The sequence below is a fragment of the Microtus oregoni genome, unplaced genomic scaffold (genome assembly GCF_018167655.1).
Source record: "Microtus oregoni isolate MIOR12 unplaced genomic scaffold, Mior012 000055F_ref0000237, whole genome shotgun sequence".
Lineage (NCBI taxonomy): Eukaryota > Metazoa > Chordata > Mammalia > Rodentia > Cricetidae > Microtus > Microtus oregoni.
The window spans coordinates 12,262,792-12,288,778 of NW_024543831.1; the positions used below are offsets into that span (position 1 = coordinate 12,262,792).

The 25,987-nt window shown below is 43.5% G+C and overlaps 1 protein-coding gene across 1 annotated transcript in view; it reads right to left on the minus strand.

Annotated features, from left to right (window-relative positions):
- Positions 1–10,043: 10,043 nt before the first annotated feature.
- The window catches only part of Etfa (electron transfer flavoprotein subunit alpha), a 66,288-nt gene continuing 50,344 nt past the window's right edge, over positions 10,044–25,987 (minus strand). The window contains exons 10-12 of the mRNA XM_041638547.1: positions 16,848–16,913; positions 13,458–13,538; positions 10,044–10,297 (exon numbers count right to left, since the gene is read on the minus strand). Of these exons, the coding sequence (XP_041494481.1) occupies positions 10,259–10,297; positions 13,458–13,538; positions 16,848–16,913 (186 nt within the window). The 3' untranslated portion in view covers positions 10,044–10,258. The remainder of the gene's footprint in view (positions 10,298–13,457; positions 13,539–16,847; positions 16,914–25,987) is intronic.

The window sequence follows — 25,987 nt, forward strand, 5'->3', positions numbered from 1 at the left end:
AATAAGTGGTCCCCTCTGCTGCTTTTGAGTGCAGCTCTGGAACGCATCCTTTATTGACAAAACTGGGCAGAAACTGTGATGTGCTTAAGAAATGCGCCATACCAAACTTCTTCCAGCCAGAAACTGATCTTTGTAGCGCTCACCCATGCTCGCAGCTGTGGAGGTGCTCCACCCTGTAGGTTACTCATTGAGTAGTTACATACCGATTGACAATTCCTACTAAAGGCCACTGTTTTATCCTCCAGTCTATGACAAGCCTGTGTGCAGAAAAATCAGGCATTCTTTTCTTAAGAGCCATTGGTCAGAGAAATCCCCATAGGTCAGAGTACGGGGTGGGGGGCTCTGCTGCTGCTGCTGAGACATCTATGACATGAAAGGAGGTCTTTGAGCCCCCTCTCCAGAGCATCCTCTGAAGGGTTTCCTAAGATGGGCATGGGTACCCATGTCCTCTCCTTTCTCATTAGCAACCATAGCAACCATGAAAGGAGGGGGGGTATTCCAAATATCTGCTCTTATTGATATGACTCTTTAACATCCTATGACTTTAATGAATTCCTAATATTATATGACCCTGCATTCCAAAATCCTTCTGGAGTAAGTGTTCCCGTTGGCCCCCTTTTCTCAGGCTTATGATCTTAAGCGAGCATGATAAGCACCCAGAGTGAAAGTTTTGCCCTTAGTCTAGAGAAAAAGAACGCTCTTTTTCCTTGTCTGGTTATGTCATAGCATCATGAAAGTGAAAAAAAAATAAATTCATAAAGCAGGAGTGCCAGGGCATGATGGGGCAGAAACAAAAGCTAGCTGCACAGAGGAGAGAGAAGAATTGGAGACGTCAGGTAGGAAGCCTCCCACCCAAACAAGCTGGTCCTCTTCAGCCTCGAGCCATTACCTGGGAAACTGCTGGGGAGGCACAGGGTCCTAGACAAACACTTTGTTAAGTTAGTCCTCTACGTGCTGCTAAGAGCAGACAGACAAGCAAGCCACGAGACAGGGAAAGTAACAACTTCACCTCTCTAGAATAGGAGAGGCCCGCGGCTAAACAGGCCCTGGACCCTTTCCTTACCCACCCGTTGTCCCCATGCTTTCCCTCCCTTTCTCCTCCCATTGCCTTCGGAGAAGAAGCAGTAGCTAGCATCTCATACATTTTGTCTACCTATGTCCGTCCTCTACCTGAACAAGAGCGTGACAAAGGTGTTGAAGGATACCCAACTGGCATGTGATGGGAGCGGCCAGGCCTATTCTGGGGAGGCTTCTGTGAGGACAGCAGCCTCGAAGATAGGTTGGGCCACCAGTCAGCACAGTGAGGTCTCCATTTCGGGGTCCTTTCCATACTTCAGCGACCCCGTGAAGTCAGTTGATGTTCCTATGAAATGTCCTCAGGTCAACACTAGCGGGAGGGACGTCTGGCACCTGGCTAGGCGTCCGTGTTCTCCCAGTGTTCCCGAGCACTTGGAAGTGAGGCTATTCCAATCTTCTGTATCATGATGGGCACGATGGCACTACAGGAGCTGCCGTCTGCAGGACTGGAGCCTGCAGGGTCGGTAAGTCGCCTACCCCACAGGACTGAAAGCCGCCACCCTCCTCATCCATCTCCCACTCTGCCCAGCTCTGCTGTCCCCAGTCCTGAGCTAGTGCAGCTGATCAAGCAGGTCACCAACCAGGACGTGGGCCAGATGCACACTGCAGATAGCACTGCGGTTCTTTCTCTGAACTCCTGTCAGGAGAGAAGGCAGGCGCCAAGCCTCAGTTATACCCTCACCACAAAACTACTCTGAGGCAGGTACTGGAGACCTGTGATAAAAGCTTTGGTGTTGGTGTTCATGGCTCTCCAGAGTGCTATAGCTGGGGGCCTGTGGAGGAGGGCCAGCACTCCTTAGGAGGTCTCCAGCCCAGAGAAGAGGCTCCTTGCTCATTACTGCTTCAGAAAAGCCCAGTCTGGGGTCCCAAGGGAGCTGTTTGAGACTCCCACAGAAGGGGGCAGCTTAGGTAGCAGTTGCTGCCTGGTGTAGGAATACAGTGATAACAGCAATGGCCATGCTTATTTATGTCCCATGGGGACAGGCGCTTCTGACCATCTCCCTCAGCAGAGCCCCGCAAAGTAGGCTCTACTTCCCCTGCGAAGCAGGGGAGAAAGTACAGGGACAGTGTGATGACATAACTGGCCTGTTACAGGGACTCTGGGTGCGATACCATATGGAAGTGGTGATCAAACCAGGTCCCAACAGGAAAGCTAGAGACAGAATTGAGGCTCCAGTCTTAGTGCCCTGCAGCCTTCTGTGCCCTAGAGGGCTGGCTTCCTTGTTCAGCCTTGTCTTTGGAGCCCTGAGAACCTTGTGATAGCCTGGCATGCTGAACCCAGAAGTAAGGACAGCAAGGCTTAGAGCCAGCAGTGTATGGCCAGCCAACCCTGCAGCCCTGGCCGGAAGCCACTCAGGGTTAGGGGCTGGAAGGCTGCTTTTGACTAGCATGACTCGTCAGCCTCCTCCCAGCAAGGATTCAAACCAAGAACCTAACTTTCCAGGTCAAGTCAAGGGGGAAAGGGCACAGCAGCTCACACACTCTGTGGAGGTTGATATAATATATTCATTTCCTTCACAGCCTAGGAAGTCCCCTCTCACTCCAGGACCAGCCTGGGCCAGTCAAGACAGCAAGGTTCTTGCCACTAACGAGAGGCCCGAGAGCTAGGGGCATTTTCCCTGGGAGCTTTTGAGAGCCCCAGATGAGAGGTTGGAGCCCACTAAGTACCCTGAGCCCTATCTACGACGTGTGTAGCTGCTAAACAAAATCTCACAACTCTTGGTATCTGAACTGGGATGAAGTAAGGTCTGCTCATCCCTGTCCACTCCACCTTCAGGTGTGTGCAAGGCCTGGGCATCTGGATTTCTAGACCCAGCCTTGTTTCTGTCTTGCTTTGTGACTCAGAGAAAATCCTTGAGCTCCTCCCTCCCTAGCAGAAGAATAATGACTGCGTGTGCCCCACCCCTGAGGGTTGCTGGGATAACTAATGACATAATGGAAGGGAAAGCCCTCTGAGAATGTTTCAAGGGAAACACAAGCTGAAGGCACCCTTATTAATAATAGATGCCTGGGGTGCACTTCTGACAGAGCACGCTCAGCACTTCTGGGGCCGATGCCCAGGAGATGCTCCGTTACTTCATTTGATGCTGCTGCTAGTTCAGGGTGGGGAGGGAGGTGGGTGGGACCCATGGCTACCCTGGCTAGCTCCAGCAGCCAGTTCCTGAGCTCTTGCTGCTGGTGCATTGTTCCCTTGTAAACAGTGCCTCTAAGCCACCCAGTTTCAGAAAAGAGGTGCCTGCCATTTCCCTCTCCAATACTGGTTCTAAACCTACCCCACACTCACCAAGGAAATCATAATATTGCAGATTTTTCTTTCCTCGGCTCTATTGCTCAAAAGTTTGGTTTTTATCTCCTGATGCATAGTTAATTTAATTATCCGAAGAAAATGATGGAACACTTGATGCTAATCTATTACCAGCTACCAAGGCCACCATGCTGACATCATTTCACACAGAGCCTCAGGCTACAGCTTAGCAGGCTGCCTATTCACCCTGAACAACCAAATGAAATTGACTACCCAGGAGGTCAGCCAGGACATTAAACACTGTGAGGAGTGTGGCAGAACCCCATGCCGGAGATTTATAGCACACCTTCCACCCCACGCTCCAGGAGCCTCCCCAACATCAATTAGGCCTCGTAACTAGGAGGACTCACCTCCGCCTACATTGCTTAAAGAAGGGGCAGGGACTGTGGGTCCTGGTTGGGACTGTGCCACAGGAGAAAGCACATTGGACCCACACTGCTGCACAGCGCCCCCCCCCCCCCATACTGAGCAAAGCACAGAACAGCAGCCCAGAAGAGGCCTCCGGAAGGGAGTCAGCTTGTACTTGGGATCCTCTGTGCTTGTTTATGCTGGCCCTTCTGCTTCGGATGTACCTTTCTCTTTCAGCTTTGCCCTCTGAACCTGCCTAGCTGCCACATCTCTCTACCCCAGACCATCCCAGCTGGGTCCCCTGATAAGGCATTTGTCTAAAGTTACTACTAGTCCCAAGTCCCCAGGCAGGCTGGAAACCATGTCAGTTTTGGTCTTCTCATCTGTAGTATGGGGATTCATGAGATTTTAATGAGACTATGCAACTAAGAGGCTTGGCAAAACTTCTTGGGCATACAAAACTCTCAAAAAAGAGTTCTTATCTTTACCCACATAGTATGAGATCTGTCTACATGTTCAAGTCACCATCTTACCTATGATGAAAATGGAGCTTAAATGGGGAAGAAAGTCAGGCATGGAGGGTCATGTCTGTCGTCCTGACGCTGAAGCTAAGCAGGGGAGAACCATGAGTTTGGGATGTATAGTGAGTTCCAGGCCAGCCTGGGCTAAAGAGTGAGGTGGTGTCTCAAATAATAAGAATCATTATTATTAATAATAATAGAGAAGAAAATTAAAAGAGAAAGATAAATAGGGTCTAGCCCAGTGAGTGACCCTGCCTCCGAGACAGGTGAGCAGTAGAACCAGACGTCTGGGTGATCAGCCTAAATCACCCAGGTGGCCCAACACAGAGACAGCAGCAGAAGCTTCCGGAGAACCCAGAGGGAAGCAGTGTCTGCCCTCGCTGCCTGGCCCATGTGACTAGTTGTGGGAAGTAATGAAGGTGATGCCCAGCAAGCCAAATCTCCCAAGGCCTACCATACTGGACGGCACGGAAAGCAAGTGCCAGCCCCTCCAGAGGAAGCTCCAATGCCCCTGCTGCCTCTTGCTACTAAGGCCAGGCTTGCAGCTCTGAAGCCATGTACCTGGAGAAGAATCCTGGAGAAGCTGGGAGTGATGAGGAAGCCCCCGATATAGAGGACAAAAGACCCAGAGGAGGTGGGGATGGTGAGGACGTCCCCAATATAGAGGACAAAAGTCCTAGAAGCTGGGGGTGGTGAGGAAGTCCCCAATATAGAGGAAAGAGTCCTGGAGAAGGTGGGGTGTGGAAGCAACTGGGACAGTGGCAAGGCTATGCACCTCAAGTCCAGTGTGGGTCCACACCTCTGGCTATTATCTCGGCTCTCTGTGAAGAAGGCAGCAGCCTTGAGATGGCTGCACTAGAGATCACCCAGCATGTAGTCAAGTCTTAGTAAGTCATATTTGCCAAAAATTCTGGGTTCTGTTTCAGCTGCTTTGTGACCTGGGGCAAAGTCCTGTGCATGTGTTTTTCTCCATCTCTCCCCTACCCACCAGCAGTGGGATGGTGTATGCCCACATAAAAGCCAAGGTTATCAGTCAGTCTTCATTCAGGCTCCCAGAGCCCCCCAAGATCTACAGTTACATGGAATCCTGATAGTATATCCCCCAATATGCTCTTTTTACAGGATTATCAGTCAAGCCTCCAGCTAACTCTACCCTTCTGGCACAATCAATAGGGTTCTCTGGGTTTCCCACTTTGTCCAGCTCACTTTTATATCCACCAAAACAAAACCCCTACTCAGAGACAGCATGAAACATAGCCACACTGAGCATTCCTTTCAGAATGAGAACATAAGGTGCATTTATGGCTGGGGTTTCCAGTCCTCCAGCCGGCGCAGACACGCCCAGGCTCTGGCGGCAACCTGGCTCCCCTGCTATCCTGAGAGGAAAAGCTTGCTCTCTGCCAGCCTCACCCACAGTACTGGACCCATTTACACAGTCTCTGGGGACCCATTTTGTAGCCAAAGAGTTTTCAGCTAAAGCCATTCAGGGCATGAAGCCAGAGGTCTCCTGTAACTACCTCCAAATGGCTTCCATCTTTGTTTCCCTTCATCCTCGTGGATACACCACCAGGTCTGGCTAGTCGTCTAGGTAGGTCATGGGCCTTCCACAAAAACTCAGTGGCTCTCTATTGCCACGACCTCCTCAGGTGGCAGGGCCCAGGTCATACAGCTCTTTGTAGAACACTCAGCTGATTTTTGATTTTGCATGTGTGTGGTATGCACATGTGTATGAATGCTGTGTGTGTGTATATGTGTGTGCGTGCACACGTGCCCAAAGTTGAAATCTGGGCGTTTTCTTCATTGGCTCTCCACTTCATTTGTTAAGGCATGGTTTCTCACTAAGCTAGTTTAGCTAGTTAGGTAGCTAGTCCTGAGATCCTGTCTCTTGTAGGTGGCCACTGCACCTGCCCAGCTTTCACACAAATTCCGGGGACCCAAACTCTGGCCCCCATGTCTGTGTAGCAAGCATTTTATTGGATAAGCCACAATCTCTGCCCAATATGCTAACATACTTAATTCTCAAACATTCAAACAATAGTCACCAACTAGCAGAAAGGATTTTTTTTAAATATTCAACAAAATTACCCAATATATCAAGAAAAAACCAAAGCTATGGAGTGGAAGGCTAAACTTCTTGCCCATTCATTTGGATATCTGCTCACATTGCCTAGAAAACAAAGGGCACAGACAGCAAAGCAAAGCAAAGGATGTGCAAGACTTCATATCAGCACAGCGCTATCAGTTAACTGTCCCTTTCTTTACACTTCCACAGAACCACCATGGGATATTCCTTGAGAGTGAAGTTTGAGAAACACTGGTTTAGGAGGGAAAAGGCTAAATTTGTCAAACTGGCTTCCATTAACCCACACTTTCAAAGCTACATTTCTGCCCCACACTGCCTCAGCTATCTACAGGAACCCCAAGCTCGGTTTCCTTTTCCACCCTATATGTTAATGTAAAGCCTCCAGCCTCCCCTCTCCCCCAAGAAGAGCCACCACTGGCCCACAGGGGATATTCAGTGACAATGCCTAGTGTTTCCGCTCTGCTTTTGCATCTCATCTTTTCTGATAAAATTCAGAGGGCAGGGACTATGCCTTCAACAGCCTGTGATCTCAGAGACTGTCCTCTCTGTCCTCTCTGTCAGCAAAGCCAAAGCTACTTTAGGCTGTGGCTCCCATACATCACAACTGATGTATGGAACACTGCAAGAATGTTCCCTGATGCATTGCTGAGCACACGGGGCGATGCTGGGAGCAGCGTCACCACTGGGCCTCAGGCTGTGTGAGGGAACATCTCTGTCCTCTCAGGGGCTGCCCTGCAAAGGAAAACAGACAGCCAAAACTCCCAGGGGCCACAGGAGGCTGACCAGACCTCAGACAAGCAGGAAAGGGGAAGCACACACATAGGTAGTAAGTACATTGCCCTTGCCTCCTCCCCCACTGCTTCCAGAGGTCTAGAGCCAGAGCAGTAGCAACTGATAGTTCGGTTAAAAGAGTGAAGATAAAAAGGGGTACCTGAGACCATGCCTTGTGGACTGTTTCCACTTGAGCCCATCCCCCACAGCTGACTTTTGTGTGCACATGGTTGTATGTGTGTACAATGGTGTGCGTGTGACAGAAACTGACATCAGTTGTCTTTCCCTCACTCCCTTTCCACTTTACTTTTCTGAGGCAGGGTCTTTTATTGAGCTTGTAGCTCACCAGTTTAGTTAAGCTAGCAAGCCCCATGAATCCACCTATCTCCATCTCCCCACTAGTGCTGCGACCTTTTAAAAGGTACCAGTCATCCAAACTCAGGCCCTCATGGCTACGTAACACTCTACCACCTGAACCATCTTCCCAGACTGTCGGAAATAGTCTCAGTTGGCACTCAGAGGGAGTTTTCCATCCCATGAAATCCTTCTGCAGACACTAGCCCAGAACACTGCCTCTCCTTCCACCACAAAGCCTCATTGGTGGCAGGAAATCACTGAGTGCTGTGTCTGAGGCCCACCACTGTGTAGGCCAGGTCTCCCTGTCCCTTGAGTTGAGGGAGATTCAGATTTCTAGTGAAGTCACCACTCTTAAGCCAGACTGCCCAGTTTCAAATCCTGGCTCTGGTTTAACAGTCTGAATTGGAAGTTATATAACTTTGTAGAGGTTCTAATTATTGATGTAAACCACCAAAAGCAGAATATAATTTAATGATCATTACGACGACTAGAGGGACAGCAAGTGCTAGGACAGTGTTGATTATATGCACAGCAAATACAGTACAGCCAAGGACTGCAGAACACTTAAGTGACAGGAGTCACTGCAGCGCTGCTGGGAGTAGTGACACGGCACAGCATATTAACCAGACAGCTGTGGGACAGATGTAAACAAACCGATGTGCTGCCAGTCACATGAGCATACAGATACACACACTGTGCCAGTCACATGAGCATACAGATACACACACTGTGCCAGTCACATGAGCATACAGATACACACACTGTGCCAGTCACATGAACATACAGATACACACACTGTGCCAGTCACATGAACATACAGATACACACACTGTGCCAGTCACATGAACATACAGATACACACACTGTGCCAGTCACATGAACATACAGATACATACACTGTGCCAGTCACATGAACATACAGATACATACACTGTGAACTCTAGGTGTAGAGTTGGCTGCGGCACCTAGGTTTGTACATTCAATGGTATCTGGAGAAATCGGTCATTTCTCAGAACTTATCAGTCTGGTAAGTAACATAACTATGCTAAATGCTATGGTGAGGATGACAATGACCTGTGTCCAGTAAATTCTGGTTCCAGGACAAGAGGAATCAGTGGGAGAAAGGATAATCAGTTCAAGTCAGAAGATGCTACCTGGGGTGCTCCTTCTAACCAGTATATCTCAATGGGGGGTCCCACTACAGCCATCATATCTGCCATTGCTCCTGCCCCTGCAAGAGATGAGGGGTAACTGGATAAGCCCCTAAGAAAGTACCCCAAAGACAGAAAGATAGTTATCACTTCATGAGGTGACTGACTGAAGAAGCCATGAATGCCCAGGCAATTCACTATAGTTTTCTCTCCTCTGCACCCCACTAGGTCAACCTGGGCAACCAGGGGTACAGCCGAAGGATACCACAGCTCTGGCATTCTAGGATCCCATGGTACGAACGTGTTCATCTTGTAAAGAGACATCACTTTACTGCAGCCCACTCACCTCACTAGAAGGCTAAAATGCCACAGCTTCCAAAAGCACTTTGCAGCAGGGTGACCACAAGTCAACATAGGCTGTTAGGCAGCAGAGGAAGGGCCAGGCTGGCCACATGGGGTCTGGAGGACCGGGTGCCCTTCCCTCACCGCTCATTTCCTATCTCTTCCTTATGGTGCTGCATGCTCAACACAAGGTGCAACCTCAGCTGGCAGTTCTTATTCTACTCTGCAGATGACTCATGTGGCCCCAGATACCTGCCTATGGTTTCCTGCAGGCCTGGCATGGCCTCGCCCACCTCTGTCTCAGACCTGCATGCATCCTGACTGGTGCTCCTGGTGCAGCAGAACCCTAGGGCAGCAGAGTGCAAGTGATGACCACATGTATGGATGATGCAGGAGCCTGGTTGTTGTTCTCCACACAAGGAAAATACCAGGAGAGAAAAGCAAAAGGCAGAATATTTTCTGAGCAGAATTTTAAACATTCATAGTGGTACCAAGCTATCTGTATAAAAAGTTATATTGTTTCAGAGCTGTCCTTCCTTCTTGGCTCCCCATCCTTTGCAGACACAAAGTCTGACAAACTGATGAGCCCCTACCTGAAATGGGCAACTTTTGAGTTAAAAAAACCAAACACTTTCAGCATGGCCAGGCTTAAGTCAGGGCAACTTTGTCACATTAGCTATGTTTTTCTGAAAACTAGAATACTTCTGGAACATTTATGCTTTGTGGTCAAGCTTCTGTAGCTCTGAATTTGCCACTACAGCTGCTATCTTCTGGGATATGCCATTCAACAATTATATTAGGGTGACCAGGCTAGAGGAATTTTCATGCTTATACTCTTGCCTAAAACAGAGAGCACCTGTGAATAAGACAAGTGAAGAAGCAAGTGATGTTGATGATTTGGTCTATGTAGCCCTGGTTGGCTGGAACTTGCTATGTGGACTAGGCTGGCTTTGGGTCCACAGAGATCCATCTCCTTCTGTGGTGCTGCGATTAAAGGTGAATGCAACCATACCTGGCTAGAAGTGCATTTTATTTCCTTTCTTCAAATTCTTCTTTATTTAAGAAGTTAGGCATGTTTCTAATAGCAATTTTAAAGGATGACAAAACTTTATTATATATTTTATTACAGAATTAGAAAATGTCAAAAATAATTGTTTAGGACCACAAAAAATTAAAAAGGAATATAATAATTGATTCATCAAAAGGCATCCTAGCTGCTGTTAGCATATTTCCTTTCCTCATATTATAAATTTCTATTATTTCAGCTGAATACTTTTGACAGTTTCCTTGACATGATTTTGATTTATTTTTTCTTCAATATTTCTGTCATTTCAGGAACCACCTGCAAAACAAACAAGCAAACAAAAAACTGAAACAGTAATTAACATCTTAAGTCCTACCTGAAACAAGGCCATAGTGCTTGGGGAGGCCATGGAGGCTAAAATCATGACAAATCTTCATTCAGCAACAAGTGCCATGCAGGCACACACATTCCTTGCTCGCTCTTTCCTCCCACCCCTAGTGAGATGGCAAACCCTCTGGGGGAAAGCTCATCAGGAACACAGGCTGTCACGGTTTAGAGCCAACTTCTATCCAGATGCCTTTTGACACAATCACAAACTTAGACATCACTAAAAATACTTAGCAGGAGGTTAAGTTCTTCTCTCTGGGGCTGAGAGCATCAAGACTCCTTTACCTTCATATTTCCCCAGCATCCTTCCTTCCTTCGCCGTGCACCTGCCTCTCCTCAAGCCTGCACACCAGTGTCACTGCTCAGAACTGTCAGACTTCTCTACCACTTGCTCTTTCATTTTTTTGTGTGTGTGGGTTTTTTCCATTTGTTTGTTTGTTTATTGTTTTTTGAGACAGGGTTTCTCTGTGTAACTGCTCTGGCTGTCCTAGAACATGCTCTGTTGACCAGGCTGGCCTCGACCTCAAAAAGATCCTCCAGCCTCTGCTTCCCAAGTGCTAGGATTAAAGGCCTGCACTACCACCACCAGGTGACTCTTTCATTCTTTCATTGCACACTTCATAAACGTTCTGTTGGCTTTCTTAACATCTGTTACTACTACGTGGTACATTCCAATGAACTGAATTCAGTATCATTGCCTTTCACTAAAATCAAGATTGTGTGCCTGTGCTGTGGCTGGTTCACAGACAACAGAACACAGCAAGCGCGAATGACTGGGCTGACACCCAATCTAAAACACAATTAACTGCAACCCTTGGCCCTGTCAGGTCAGTGGCTGCAACTAGAGTGCAGCGTTTGGACAGCAGAGGAGAGCAGACAGTGAGACTGTGATGCCACACAGAAATTCTCAACACCAGCCGGGTCGCCTGTGTAAAATATCAATTACCCAGTCTTTCAAAGGGCTGTGAGCTGCCCTAGCTCACAGAGATCTCCACTGACCGCTCTACTGATAAATGCAGCCTCTCAATTATTTAAGAGAGCTACATTTCCACAAGGTGGAAATAATGCGTTCCTACAAAATTTATTAAGGAAATTGTAGACATGTTGTTTCTTCCGAATGTCACTTTGTCTCCAGCCTATTAAAAGGCCTGTGTTTACCACGGAGCCAGCAGGCATTTGCTCAGGGCAGCTCTAAGTGCTGGCACCACTTCCCCTGGTTTTCCTCAGTGGAGGTACCACAAGCTCAGAGTTCATGCCAGTCACAGGGATGACATGTTCTTTGAGCCTCACACAGGACCAGTGTGTTTCATGAAAAAACATGCCAGAGCACAACATCTTTCCCCAGGAGACCAAAAATTTAGAATATATAAAGTTCACCCTACAAAATGTCCCCTAACCAACTACCCACAGAAGAGTCAAGGGAATTTCTCTTGCCATCACTAAACCAACAACAGACTTCACAAGGAGTCTATATGACCCAGTAAGGGGAAATGCTAAATGTAAAGGCCAGGGCATATTGAAAAACCTGGATTCTTATTTTTAATATCCTTTAGACATTGCAGAGGCAGCCAGCCCTACTCAGAAAGAGCAAATCAGGAGTCTTGAATTTAAAAAGATAGCAGTCTACTGCCATAAACACATAATGAACATCTTCCCCTTAGAGTGGAGACATCTCTGGGTATGGGATTTCTCTTCAGTGTAATGAAAATGTCCTGGAATTAAGTGATGGCTGCACAGTTCTATGTGTAAACTAAAAATCAACAAACTGACATGGAGTTTTTTGATCAATTCTGTTACTAGAAATATACTCTAAATGTGGTCATCTTATACCAGATGTAGGAGAATGACAGAAACAGTAACACATGCTCCAAATTTAGGAGTTTTCAAGAAAGAAGAGACCATTGTAACCTAGGAAAATTTAGAACATCATTCTAGAAGAGAAAAGGAATCTGGTTAAAAGAGAGAGAGGGGAGGAGAGAGAGAGAGAGAGCGTGCCAATGGAGATAAACACTGTAGGTTCAAGTGGTAACAGAGAGTGTAATGGCTGTGGTGGGAAGACAGGTGGCATAACAAATCCACCCATGCCAACACTATGGTCTCTTCAATAGAGGGTGCGGGGCAAATGGACATACACATGGGGGCCCCTATCAAACACCATATACAAAAATGTATTCAAAACAGATAAATGACTATAACCATGAAGTTGTTAGAAGAAAACCTAAGTGTGAATCTTCATTACTTTAGGTTGGCCATTGACTCTCAGATACAATAACAAAAGCACAAGCAATGAAAGGAAACGATAAACAGACTGGACTTCATAAAAATTAAAAGTATTTGTACATCTAAAGAAATTATCAAAAGTCAGAATAAAGTTGGGCATGGTGCTATCATCTTTTATCCTAGCACTTGGAAAGGAGAGGCAGTCAGATCTTGAGTTCAAGCCCAGCTTGGTCTACATAGCAAGTTCCAGGCCAGCCAGGTCTACAAAGTTTGTTTCAAAAAACAAACAAATGAACAAAAGCAAGCAAACAAATAAATAAATGCAAACAAAACCCTTTACTGAATGATAAGAAGTATTTGGAAACTGTATTTGATAACAACTTTGTATTGAGGCTATGCATACATGTCTTCTTTAAACCTGTCACATGAGAAAGCTCTTAATTTTCAAAGTCAATAAACAGAACATTCTTGTTGAGCCAGCTGAACAGGACTTCAGTGCCAACTCTTCCCTAAAAAGCCCTCATACCCTCAGCAATCCCTGAATGAAGAGCTTGATGCTCATTTCTGTAGTGTATATATCAAATATGATCCGAGATTCTACCTATGGTGTCACTTTACACTATGCTGATTAGGTGTGTGATATACCAAGGGTCCTGTGGATATTTTATAATCCGGATTTCTTCAAAAGAAAAAAAAACTGTGTTGTACAGTAACATCACAAAGCTGTTATATATTAAATATGACAAAATTATGTAATAAATTAATAGCATATATACAGATGCACAATACATTTTTGTCTATCATTTCATCTTTGACAAAACCCACTGGATGGCAATGCTGGTGACAGCAATCCCTTTCAAGACTAGCTTACCTTAAACAAATCTGCAACTATCCCATAATCTGCCACTTGGAAAATTGGAGCTTCTGGGTCCTTGTTAATAGCCACAATTGTCTGTGAAGTGAAAACAGCACACTGATTGGTGGTTCTGTTTTTAAGTTCCTTCTTACAATACACTAATAGTCTTTAAATATCTGTCAAGACTAATTTGGAGTTTCTATGCCAACACTGTATACACAAAAAGGTTTTGGGTAGTACTGTAGTAAAATAGCTACCACTATCAAAATATCACCACTTAGTATAGTAAAATATCATCATGTGGCCCATCTTGAGTATAGAGTTTAAAATTATTATCCCCTTAAATTTTTTTCTTAAGAAAAAAAGGTTTGATTTTTAGATAAAATAGTAACTAATCCATCCCCCAAATCACAGTGTTTGCAAACTTTTGTTTCTATTCTGTTCTACTTGTTATTTATCCTGGATCTGTTCTGAGTATAAAAAGCTTCTTGTTGCCGGGTGGTGGTGCACGCCTTTAATCCCAGCACTCGGGAGGCAGAGGCAGGCGGATCACTGGGAGTTCGAGGCCAGCCTGGTCTACAAGAGCTAGTTCCAGGACAGGCTCCAAAAAGCTACATAGAAACCCTGTCTCGAAAAACCAAAAAAAAAAAAGCTATCTTGTCAACCTGCTATTAAAGAACTTAAAAAAATTAAAAAGTCCTTATGTATGCAGCAAATACACGCAATAAAACAAGTTACTGGGTCTCCTATAAAAAGTGTCAAAGATTAGCCTTACCTCCTACAGATACATTCTTAAATATGAAAGTTGTGGCAGTTACTTAAAGAGCAGAGAGAATTGTTTGGTATTTCCCATAGTTTCAAACACCATTATAATTAAGTAAAGTTAGAGCTGTGGCTCAAGTGTAAAATTATTTTAATGGATAGTGAATTATAATAATTCAGATCTCTAAAGGTAAAGATAAATTTCTAACTACCTGTCACTGTATCTTGAGAAATCCACTGGTATTATTCTGATGTAGTCTGGCCTAAAATAAAGGCTTTAGAACATGTCTAATTCCCCTACAGGGCTCCTGAAATGGACAGTTGAACATGTCAGAGTAACTGGGACTGGAGCTCAGTGTGGCCTTGATGTTGTCAGCTCAGAGACAGTACATGAGCTTCACATGTGAGTCTCAAATCCAGACTTGCGAGGACAAACATGCCTCACAGGGCCCAGACTTCACTGATGCTCCTCTTCTGGGAAAGTGTATCCTGCTTCGCAGCTAGAAGCAGAGATTTATTTAATTGATGACGGTTAACGATTCTCCTGGAGGCCACCTAGTCAAACATTTGACAGTTTAATCATCTGAAAGCTTTTTCGTCCCACTACATAAAAGTTACTTTAAAAGAGTGAGCACATAACTATAGGCTAGGAACCACAATGATATTAAAAAAAGAGTGGGATGGATATACTTTTCTGGATTACTAAAATAATATTCTTAAATTATCAACTGTAAAACTGCTATGATAAAGTATTGTTTGCTCTTTGTAAATTCAAGCTTTTCCTCCTCCTGTTTTATTTTTTTTCCTTTTTTTTTTAAATTTATTTATTTATTAAGGATTTCTGCCTCGTCCCCACAACCGCTTCCCATTTCCCTCCCCCTCCCCCGATCAAGTCCCCCTCCCTCATCTGCTCGAAGAGCAATCAGGGTTCCCTGACCTGTGGGAAGCCCAAGGACTGCCCACCTCTATCCAGGTCTCGTAAGGTGAGCATCCAAACTGCCTAGGCTCCCACAAAGCCAGTACGTGCAGTAGGATCAAAAACCCACTGCAATTGTTCTTGAATTCTCAGTATTCCTCCTCCTGTTTTAAACACACACATTGTATTCAACCTTATCACTACATATATAGTTCAGCATATTGACTAATTTGCTATAATAATCAATTCACTATACTATCATGCTAAATAAAAAACTACAGTTCAATGCAATTATCAGATTTAGGCCATTCAAACAAGAATTTAACAAAAACTATCAATAGAAATCATTGGCTCCCCACAAAAGAGAGAGATAATAGTAGTTGTAATTGAAATATTTTTTTCCTTCTACTTATTTTCCTTTTTTTTTTTTTTTAAATGGATCAAGGTCTTTAAAGCAGGCTAGCCTTGAACTTCTGTTTTCCTGCCTTAGCCTCCATGGTGTGGGATTGAAGGTGTGCGTCACCACATCTGCTGGATTACCTTTTATTCATTTAATCATCTAATTATGTATCTGTGGACTGGGTAAAAGGATGCCACCATTGAAGTTTATTCTCACAGATTATTCCCTAACTGTGGTCTCTGTATTTCAGCTGTTCCTGGCTTGCTTAGACTTACGCTATCAAGTCTGTTTTGCTTCCCTCAGCAACTAGTCCTGTTGCCAGGTGAGGGGAATTTTCACCAGGATCTTCTTGGCACACATAATCGTTTATTTTGGAGGAGTATTTTAAACACATCTGAATTGGTCTAGCTAAAAATATATATATTCTAAGGCTTCTGGTATTAGAGAGGTCGTGTGTGTGTTTTGTGTGTGCGTGTGTGAGCATTAATGCATAAGTCACATTTTCTCCACTGGCACTGCTGTTTTCAGAGCTTAGTAAAGAAACCTGCCAGCCAACTGTGAAATCTGACTGGGTCTGAACCAATTCATTTAGAAGCTACAAAGAGATAGTGCATGTATTTCTTCAAGTTAGAACTTAAGCCTGTTAAAAGTTTTATTATCTTTTATACCCAGCTTCCATCTGAATGGATAAATGCAGGGTTTCAGATGCATTTCTGCCTTCATGAAAGATAAGTTCATAATTCAAACTGTACATTATTATGCATGAGTTAATATGTCATACTCTGAAATATATGTTCATAGTTATTCCAGAGGCCTTCCAAATGCAGTTCAAGTAGTAAGTTAAAATCAAGTGTTTTGACTGCACAGCACATCTTTGACAATTTCAAAGGTATTAAGATTGCCCAGCACTCTAACACACACTGCTAACAACCTAGAAGAGGGTGGTTCTGATGGGCACTAAGTGAAGATGACAAGAGATTCAGGGACCAGAACCTTATTAAGTTGCTTCAGTCTCACATCTTCTACCCACAGATTGTCATGGCTGAAATGGATACTGGTAATTACCTAACACCCACATTTGGGATACAAAGAAACTGAGGCACAAGCAGATAGGGCTCAGCACACAGTAAGCTTAGCTTAGGTTTACCTGTGCCTTGTGATGAGCCACCCTCCCCACTAACAGTACACTTCAGACAGGGCATAGCAGCTTCAATCTCTCAGTTCCCAGATCTATGTTAATGCAAAGTGTTCAAGTTCACACTCTAACTCTATGTATACAGAAATGTGAAAGCTTTTTTTTAATACTCTAATTAGTGCACACTATTACCTTGCTGTCCTTCATCCCAGCCAAATGTTGGATGGCTCCAGATATTCCAACAGCAATATAAAGTTCCTGAAACAAGAGACCACATTATTAATATGCATTTATATTATAGAACATTTTTGAGGCAGAGTCTCAGGTGTCCCAGGCTGTCTCAAACTCACTATCTAGTTGGGGATGACTTTGAAATTCTGATCGTCTTGCCTCTTCTTCCCAAGTGCTGCTGATATTACAGTCATCCACCACCACACATAGTTTATGGAGTCTTGTACTTGAACCTAGAGCCTCATGTATGCTAGGTTATCACTCTGCCAACTATGTGCTACATCTCCAGCCCTATAAAATACTTCATAGAGTGTATACCACTAGTAACTTAAATCTTAGGCAAAAGATATGCAAAATGAATTATCCAACATGTAACACTTAGGTCATGCTTTTCTTCTTCAACTTTTGTATCACAGTTCTCTTTTTCTAGCGAGTTCCTACAGTAGTGGTGGTATAAAAACACACAGACAAACACATCCTGAACATTTACAATGCACCAAACTGCTCAGCATCTCACAGCAACCATCCCAGTTTCATATTGGCACCTATGGCACTCACTTTGGTATAACTGTGCAGCTCACATATGTTGTATCTACCCATTCACAACATGCACACATTGTAATATTAACATATACAAACATATTCAAACATATTAAAATATATTTTTTGCTTGTTTGCCTTCTCACAAAAGGATATTTGTGAAAATGATAATTAGGATCTACTTATTAAATTTCCTATTTATAAAAGCCAGAAATACAAATTAGTGTGAAGAGGTTCTAAGCATGCTTGTGTTCACAGATAGATGGACGAATAGATGCAGAATAAAAAAATAACACACTTCTTGAAAGTATTGGTGTGGCTTTCAGAACCCAACACGAGGGCTCCCAAATGGGTGTTTCTGAGTGATAATTGTCATCTGCACATCTTCTAGACCCTCTATCCCCAAATATTAGAAGGAAATCATAGCCAACTACTGTTCTCTCTCTCCCCTTATCTAAAAATTTTAAAGTACCAATGTTTGAAAATTAAAAGTACCATCATGGAAGAGTGATTTAACAAGCACTTAATTACAAGAGCTCAGCTGCTCCAGTTTGCCTAGTAGGTATAATTAAAACTTCAACTGAGAACCTTTTCCCACCCATAAGCTGGCATGCCCTGGCTTGGGAGGGAGGGGCATTGACCATGTAACCAGAATGTCACTACTTTTGGATGAGTAACAAGGAGAAAGCACTGGAGGTGGCTCTGCCATGCTGACTTCTGTTACAAGGCAGACACTTCAAAGCCACTGCCAGTGTCAAGTGGTCTCATCTTGTTTTTCTATTGCTTATGATTTAGTTTAACAATTGTCCATTGTATCAGAGAGCATTTCAGTTAGGATAGGAGTAATATGGTCCTCCAGTGTTGGGATATTTCATAAAATCTAGGTGTATAGGACATAGATAGGTCACTTTCCCTCCTGGGCGTCTTAGACTACGGGTGCTTTTCCAGAAGCTTCCAGGATACTCCCAAGAATAGCCAGAACTGAATACCATGGGAAGAGAGCGCCTTCAGCTCTGATGCAGCCCCTCTAGCATGTTGGCAGCATAACCACAGGTCTTCTCTTTAAGAGCATAAAATGTCCAACTGCTTCCAGAACAGCACAGTGCCTCAACACTTGAGGCAGTTTTGTCTCCATGGTGAGTTAATCAAGTTAAAAGGAGCTGACCTTGTTTTCTGAACCAGCTGTACTAGTCTTTTCCCTAATTATAAGGAGACCATTACAATGAGTTGGGAAGAAAACTACAGTGTCAGTGTGCTATGGGAGGTGTGCCTCCTTTACTCAAGCCTGCCGATAGTGAGAGCTATTTGCCTAAAGATTTTGTGTCTTGGGATGAGAGGTCTACCACAGAAAGTAAAGATGAGCAGCTAATACATGTTCTGTCCTGAGTACACCAGTAATTACACAGCTGGATTGCAGCATGTTACCACACCCTGCTGATGTAATCATGTTAAAAGAAATTATTCAGATGAAAGTGTCTCACTAGTTATTCTTCCTGATCACTCTTCTATGTAGATTCTCAACACACTGGAAAAGATCAATAGTATTATAAATGAGTTTTCCTGACATACATGTCTGCATTAAAATTCAACACATCTTAAAAGCTCCATTTTAGCATGAAATGCTAACAAAATGCTAGTTCACCCTGGCAGTAAATACAAGCATAATATAAATATGTCTACCTTGAGCTTCTGCCTCTTTTGAATGAATCCCATTGCCTTTTACCATAAATGTACCAAGGAGACGACAGAATGTTAACCAAAGCCAATTCAAGGCAGGTGCTTCAGGCTATCTATGACCACCAACATCAACAACCTAAGGGATCCTCCTGACCAATGGGACTTCATTTTGTTGTCTTAACACACTGAAATAAGACCTTGGGAGAGAGAGTTGGGGATCTGGGCTGCACTGAGGCCTATGGCTCTCAGGCAGGAAGAGAAATAGTCTTTTTCCTTTTAAAAAACATGTTCAGGCAATTAGACTAATATACTAGGATGCTTCCTCTGGCTTTAGAAAGCATTTTTCTGTATTTCAACAATAATAATTAGTATGTACAAAATTCTACAGATGCTAATTTATGGAGCACTTTAGATACTGCTTCGCAGCACAAGACAATCCCTGCCCTGAGGCACTTTCCTTCTAAATCAGTGAAATAACTGGGAGAGAAAATGAGAGATGTTGGAGGGGAGAACAGCAATTAAGGATTCAAAACGAGGTGGGATTAGAGACAGAAACAGATACTGGAAGAAGGAGGTGACATCTTGAAGCTAATCCTAGGGGGGCTTTAGTAAATGTAGAAAGAGAAAAGGAAAAGGGAGGGTGAGAGGGGAAAAAGAGAATGAAGGAGAGAGGGAAGGAAAGGGGGACAGAGCGGGGGAGACAACAAGAACATGAACACAAAACCAGACCCACCATATTGGTAGCAATTTGGGTTGTTTACCCTGCAGGGAAGAAGTAAAGTCACGAGATAGAAGAAGGACCAAAGTGATGTGTGTGAGAGAGATGGCACCAATAAACATGGCCCAAAGAAAGCACTAATTCTTTTACTTTTCTCAAATGCCAAACAAAAACTAAAACTAAAACACTACACCTGTAGGTCCATGCAAAAAACTCAGGGGCTGAGGATTCACAATGGACTGTAAGTGAAACACCAAGTCTCGGCTGCTACTCACAGATGTGTACAGAAGAGCACTGTTGGGGTCAAAAACCCAGGCTCTGGAGACTGTTCAGACCAGAACCAATTATTAACCTCTCTATGCCGCGCCACTTGCTCATCTCAAAACTAGTATCATAACAATTCCCAACTCTTTTTTTAAACATGAAAATAAGTATATTCACAATCTGTAGTTACATTCTCCTCCCCCATATTGCGTGGGCACACGGGAGAAATGCCCCCCCCCCCGAGTCCTTAAGAAGTCCAATGCAGCAGCACCTGTCCTGCGAAGGTAGTGATGCCAACGAGTCTTTTGACCAAAATGTCCTTCAGATTTCCACATAGGCTCGTGTAGTTTTCTGGATCATTCCATTCCACTTTTAAACCTCAAAGTTCTTTACAAAATATATTGTTTGTATTTAGAAGTGAATATATACAAACCCTTCAACACTGGGAGTCTCCGTTAGGAGGGCCGTTTGGAAACTGTTGTGACCTTTTGTACTCAGCACCGGTACATTTTAGTGTGTTAATTCATGAGTGTTAGCACTAATATCTTTGGCTCTTACTGTTTTGACCCATGAAAATGACTGAGTAGCTGGGTGTGGTGGCATATGCCCGTGATTCCAGCATGTGGGAGACAGAGGCACAAGGATCAGGAGTTCAAGGCCATCCTTTGCTACGTGGTGAGATTGAAGTTGGCCCGGACTACGTAAGACACCTTAAAAATGAAACCAATGACCCCTTTAAAAGTAATATTCAGTACCTTTCCCATACCTGCAAGTATCTGCAGATATGCCAACAATTCCCAATTCTTAGGATTATTGCTGAGGTTTCCATCTTTAGCACAGTATCTGGTTTCCCAAGAAAATAATGTACCATCTCTTAGTCTGAAATCTGTTCAAACCTTAATTCTCTAATCTCACTGGTGATCTGAGTGGAGTACCCTAGGGTGGCCTCAGGACTACCATGTACAGTTAAACAGGTGTACACTGAGAAAGGTACCACTTATGCCAGTCACTAGTAATCTACACTTTTATTACAATAATTTTCCAACAGATGGCAGCACAAGAACTTGAGAGAAGGGTACTTTATAATTAAAAGGAGCAGCCAAAATGCCCTGTGATGCAAATAATAAAATATGCAAGTGTACCAGAACAAGAAAGAGTTCAGTGGTGATGGTTAGCTGATTTTTCTCTACTTTGTGTGCATATGTGTGTACTGCATAGCCTAGAGGCTAATACCGGGTGTCTTCTTCAGTCTTTCTCCACTTTATTTTATGAGACAGGGTCTCTCACTGAACTTGAAGCTCAATTTCAATGTGGTTGGGCTGGTTGGCTGGCAAACCCCAAGGATCATCCTATCTCCACCTCCTCAACATGACATTATAGGTATGCAATGTTTCACATGGCTTATTTTGTGTTCTACTATATTTTAAATTTATCCCTTGGGTATCTCATAGGATCATATAACACATTTTGATCACATCTACCCTCCTCCCCCAAACCTCCCAACCACATGTTCTCTTTTTCTTTATTTTAACAGAGTTTACTTAGTGCTGCCTGCAGAACCATCTACTGGAGCCTGAGTAGCCTCTCAGAGGCCTATCCCTGAAGAATTCTAATTCTCCCTCCCTCAACAGCCACCAACTGCCAATAGCTCCTCAGGTAGAGGTGGGACATGATGAACCCCTCCCCCTCCATGCTGTAATTTTGAGTGGGTTGATCTTGTGCAAGACCCCGCAGCCACTGTTAATTCAGGAATGCAACAGCTCTGTCATGGCCAGAAAACACTGTTTTGTAGCAGTCTTTCCCAATCTCTGCCTCTAACAACCTTTCTGGCCCCTCTTCTGTGATGTTCCCTGAGCCTTGGGGATAGAAAGTATGACAGAGCTATATCTCATTTAGGACTGAGCAATCTACAGACATTTATTCTCTGCATTTTGAGCTGTTGTGAGTCTCTGCTTTAACCACCATCCACTGCAAAAAAGAAGCTTTTCTGATGAGGGCTGAGAGATGCACTATTCTGTGAGTACAGACAGATACACTATTTTGCGAGTTTAAAGGTTAAGTAGCTAGAAATAATTTGAATTGACACCCACTCAGTAATAACAGTAGTAGCTTTTCTTCCAGGACCCATGGTCTCCCCAGCCGTGGGTTTTTGACCCAGTTTACAGTATCAGGGCATGAGCTGTATCCTATGGAGCGGGCCTTAAAGTGGCTGATTACCCCTCTCCTCACCCCACAACAGTCATGACACCTCTGTATACCAATGTGCATATCTTGCAGGTCAGTCATTATTATAGTTCACAGGTAGCTCACCAGATAGGACTGTTGGTGGTTTTCCTCCTGTCAGTCTGTATCGCTCCCTTCAACACTATAAGAACTAGCCAGTAGGGAGAAAGCTTCTACATCAGTAGTACTATCTTGATTTATTTCTCCAGGTCATATGACCCATGTACGTGCTTGCTATCTTTCACATCAGGGTTGTAACATCAAGTTCTGGCAGGTAACCAAGAACAGTGGTACTATTTGTGTGTGTCAGGGGGATTTCCTGAACAACAACTTAAAGGGAAGAATTCCACACCTGGCACTGGGGCCTTTACATGGATGCTGGGGCTTGAAATCAGGTCCTCATCTTGCACAGCAGGTTCTGTACCCACTGAAGTCTCCCCAGTTTGGTTAGCTAATTTTTCTATTGTGGATGTTGTTAAACCTTACAGGTAATATAAAGCAGATATGTTCTCTGCCCTTGTCCTCAAGAAGCTTACAGTCTAACAAAGCAGCTTAAGCAAATTCATAATAAAGGAAAAGGGCAGAGAAGAACGCGACAGCTCTGGTATCTTGTGTAAACCTTCACTTCTTGATTGGCTACTGAGAAGTAGACAGCCTTTAGGAGCAGGAAGCAGTTTTTACCCTTTTGTAGTCTGTGTCCTTTAAGCACACACACATTTTTATGGTTCTAACTCAGTACATGTGATGTTGACTGAAGGAGACCTTAGTACTTTCATAGAAATCTAATGATCCAGATGAGTTCAATGTGGTCACTGTCCTCTACAATGGTCAGTCAGGTCTGGCTTCCTTAGGAAGTCAGTAGCACTAATATCAGTGATTCAGATCGCGAGCTGGAATTCTAAGGGATGTAATCTGAGCACTGCTCCTCCAGGGAAGCTGAGTGCAGAGGCTAAAGGGAAAGCTGTCTCCTACTTACAACACTGATTGTAGCTTAACGCTATTAAGCCTAAGACAGAGATATTCAATATAGATATCTTGTAAGCCACATGTTTAAGAATTTTAGTCACTTGTGTTATGGTAAAAGGAAACAACTGAGACTAATTTTAATAATATAATCTCAATTTAGACTAACCACGTTTTCAATGGCCAAATCCACACATGGCTTACAAATTCAAAATCACAGAACAAACTAAAGAGGAACCTTTGATAAGCTCTACTAGGACACTGTGGTGTGTGGGAGAGATAGAACTGATGGCTTCCTTCTAAAAAGAAGGCTAGCCATACAGCAGAGGAACAGCAACACATGGTGGGAGCCAACTAGAGGTGCCAGTGGAGTCTCAACTAACCAACAAAGATGTATGAGAACTCTGGTAACAGGGATCACTGTGGGTAAACCAAAAGTGGAAAAACATATACTGGCTTAATACAGGAAGTTTATACTCTAAAAAGCAATTCTCCAACTAGTAAATCTTATTTCCTAGTAATAATATATATTCTAGAGGCACCTGAACAACTACCCTCAAAACCTTATGCCCTCTAAATAAGAACCTAAATCATCTGCATTTCATGGAAATTTTAAAAATATCTGGAATGGAACACCAAAAAGGGCAGAGGGTAGCACAATGTATGGTAATTGGCTAGAGGGATGGCTACAAATGTATTAGTCAGTTAAATTAGAATGTCTAAATTCCTCAACAGTGCAGCAAGAAGTTGGGATGAACTCTGATGCAAATCCTTAACACTGCATACATAAAAAAACCTGTTTATATATACACACACACAAAGCTGAAATTAAATTAGTTTACAACATGAACTCATGAATTCTTTTTTTTTTTTGGAATTGGGACAAGGGTCTGCCTGGAGTAACTTCAGTCTGCCTTACTTTAAACAATGGCAAATGGAGAAATTTAAACATTTACTTTTTTGTTCATGTGAAATATGAATATAAGCAGAGTGGTTATATCTGGACCATTCAGAGCAAAAAAACTAATTCAGTATTGTTTCTACTCTAAAATTTAATCAAGTTTTAAAACTGTTTTCTACCAATACTATCTCTCTAGATAAAGTTGGAGGACAGAACATGACAAACTACATCTTGCCAAAGGAAAAAAATTAAAACACATCATATAGTTCTTATTAAGTAAGTTCAGAGAGTCAATGTTATGCACTCAAAGCCCAAATCCTCATGTTGCCTGAGACAAGAGCTCTGCAGAAGAGCAAATAACTTCAACCCTCTTTACTCAAAAGGCTGGAGGCAGAACCCAAACATCCACTGTTACAGCTAAACACAACAAAGGACATGTGCCAGGTGAGGAAAGAAATGAACTTATCTCCGCAAATAATAAATGCCTCTTTGAGGAACAGATTGACCGAGCCATATTTTCTAATTACTGCAAGCCTCCTATGCATTAACATTGCTATATTTCATCCTGCTGTTCATTTTTAAAAACCAAACTATTTTCTGTGTTTGCTAAGTTGTGTTTAAGACTCCTTTATGGAAGAGACTCCAAAACACAAAGACAATTGTGGCTCTTTTCTCAAGCAGCCCTCTGCTATATGACAAAACTGTCAAGCAGGGTTGTGGCTAAGCCACATTGTACATGAGTGGAAGTTGGACTCAGTCTCTCTTTAGAGCTGAAATTCTGTCCCATCCAAGATTTTCTCATCAGGCTAACTCCTGTATCGAGACAGCCTCAAGGCTGACCAGGATTCAAGACTGCATGTCACTCACACAAATGTGTTACTGGTGAAATGCCAGCACTCACACTGTTCTTTATATTATCTCACTGACCTACAATAACTTTACAAGGAAGAAACTATTTCCATTGTATAAAAAAGAAAGCAGAGACTTAGGCATGTTTACTGAGCTATCTGAAGTTATACATACCTAGTAAAAGGCAAGCTTTTTATTCCTAGCTTTATTGAGGCAATTCTGAAAAGTTTTTTTAATGTGGAAAGTATACAGTGCAACACCTTGGTATGTGTACTACTGTGCAATGTTTACCACAATCAGCTGGTTACCATACTTATTGTCTCACTTCATCACCCCTTCCCCCTTCTATTTTTCAGATACTGAATACTTATGATTAACTCTTAGGGCCAGAGTATAACTCAGGCATAGACACTTATATACATGTGCAAAGCTCTGGGCTTCATTCCTAGCACTGAAAAAGATTCTTTATAATGTACTCTATCATTCTGGGCATTAGATCTCTAGAACTCGTTGTCTTTGACAATGGAAACTTCATACCCTTTAGCTACCCTCTCCCTATTCACACCCCCCCCACACACACCAACCCTTCTCTACTCTCTCAAAAGCTAGGTTCTTTTTCTGCTATACCGTGCATGACTAAAGTGATTCCAGTATCATAATATGCTTCAAGTGGAGTCATCAGTCACCTGTAGTTACAGCAAATAACACATCTGAATGAATTGAAAGTTATGCCCTGGCAATGCTGAAGTGTGAATGGGCAGCCTGTATGTGGCAGTTCTGTTGAACTTGTCCACATTGGGTTTCATGGTCTACGTTGATGAGGATGAATGGCCAGGTCTCTTCCTCAAGAGGGCACCAGATCTCATTACAGATGGTTGTGAGCCACCATGTGGTTGCTGGGAATTGAATTCAGAACCTTTGGCAGAGCAGACAGTGCTCTTAATCGCTGAGCCATCTCTCCAGCCC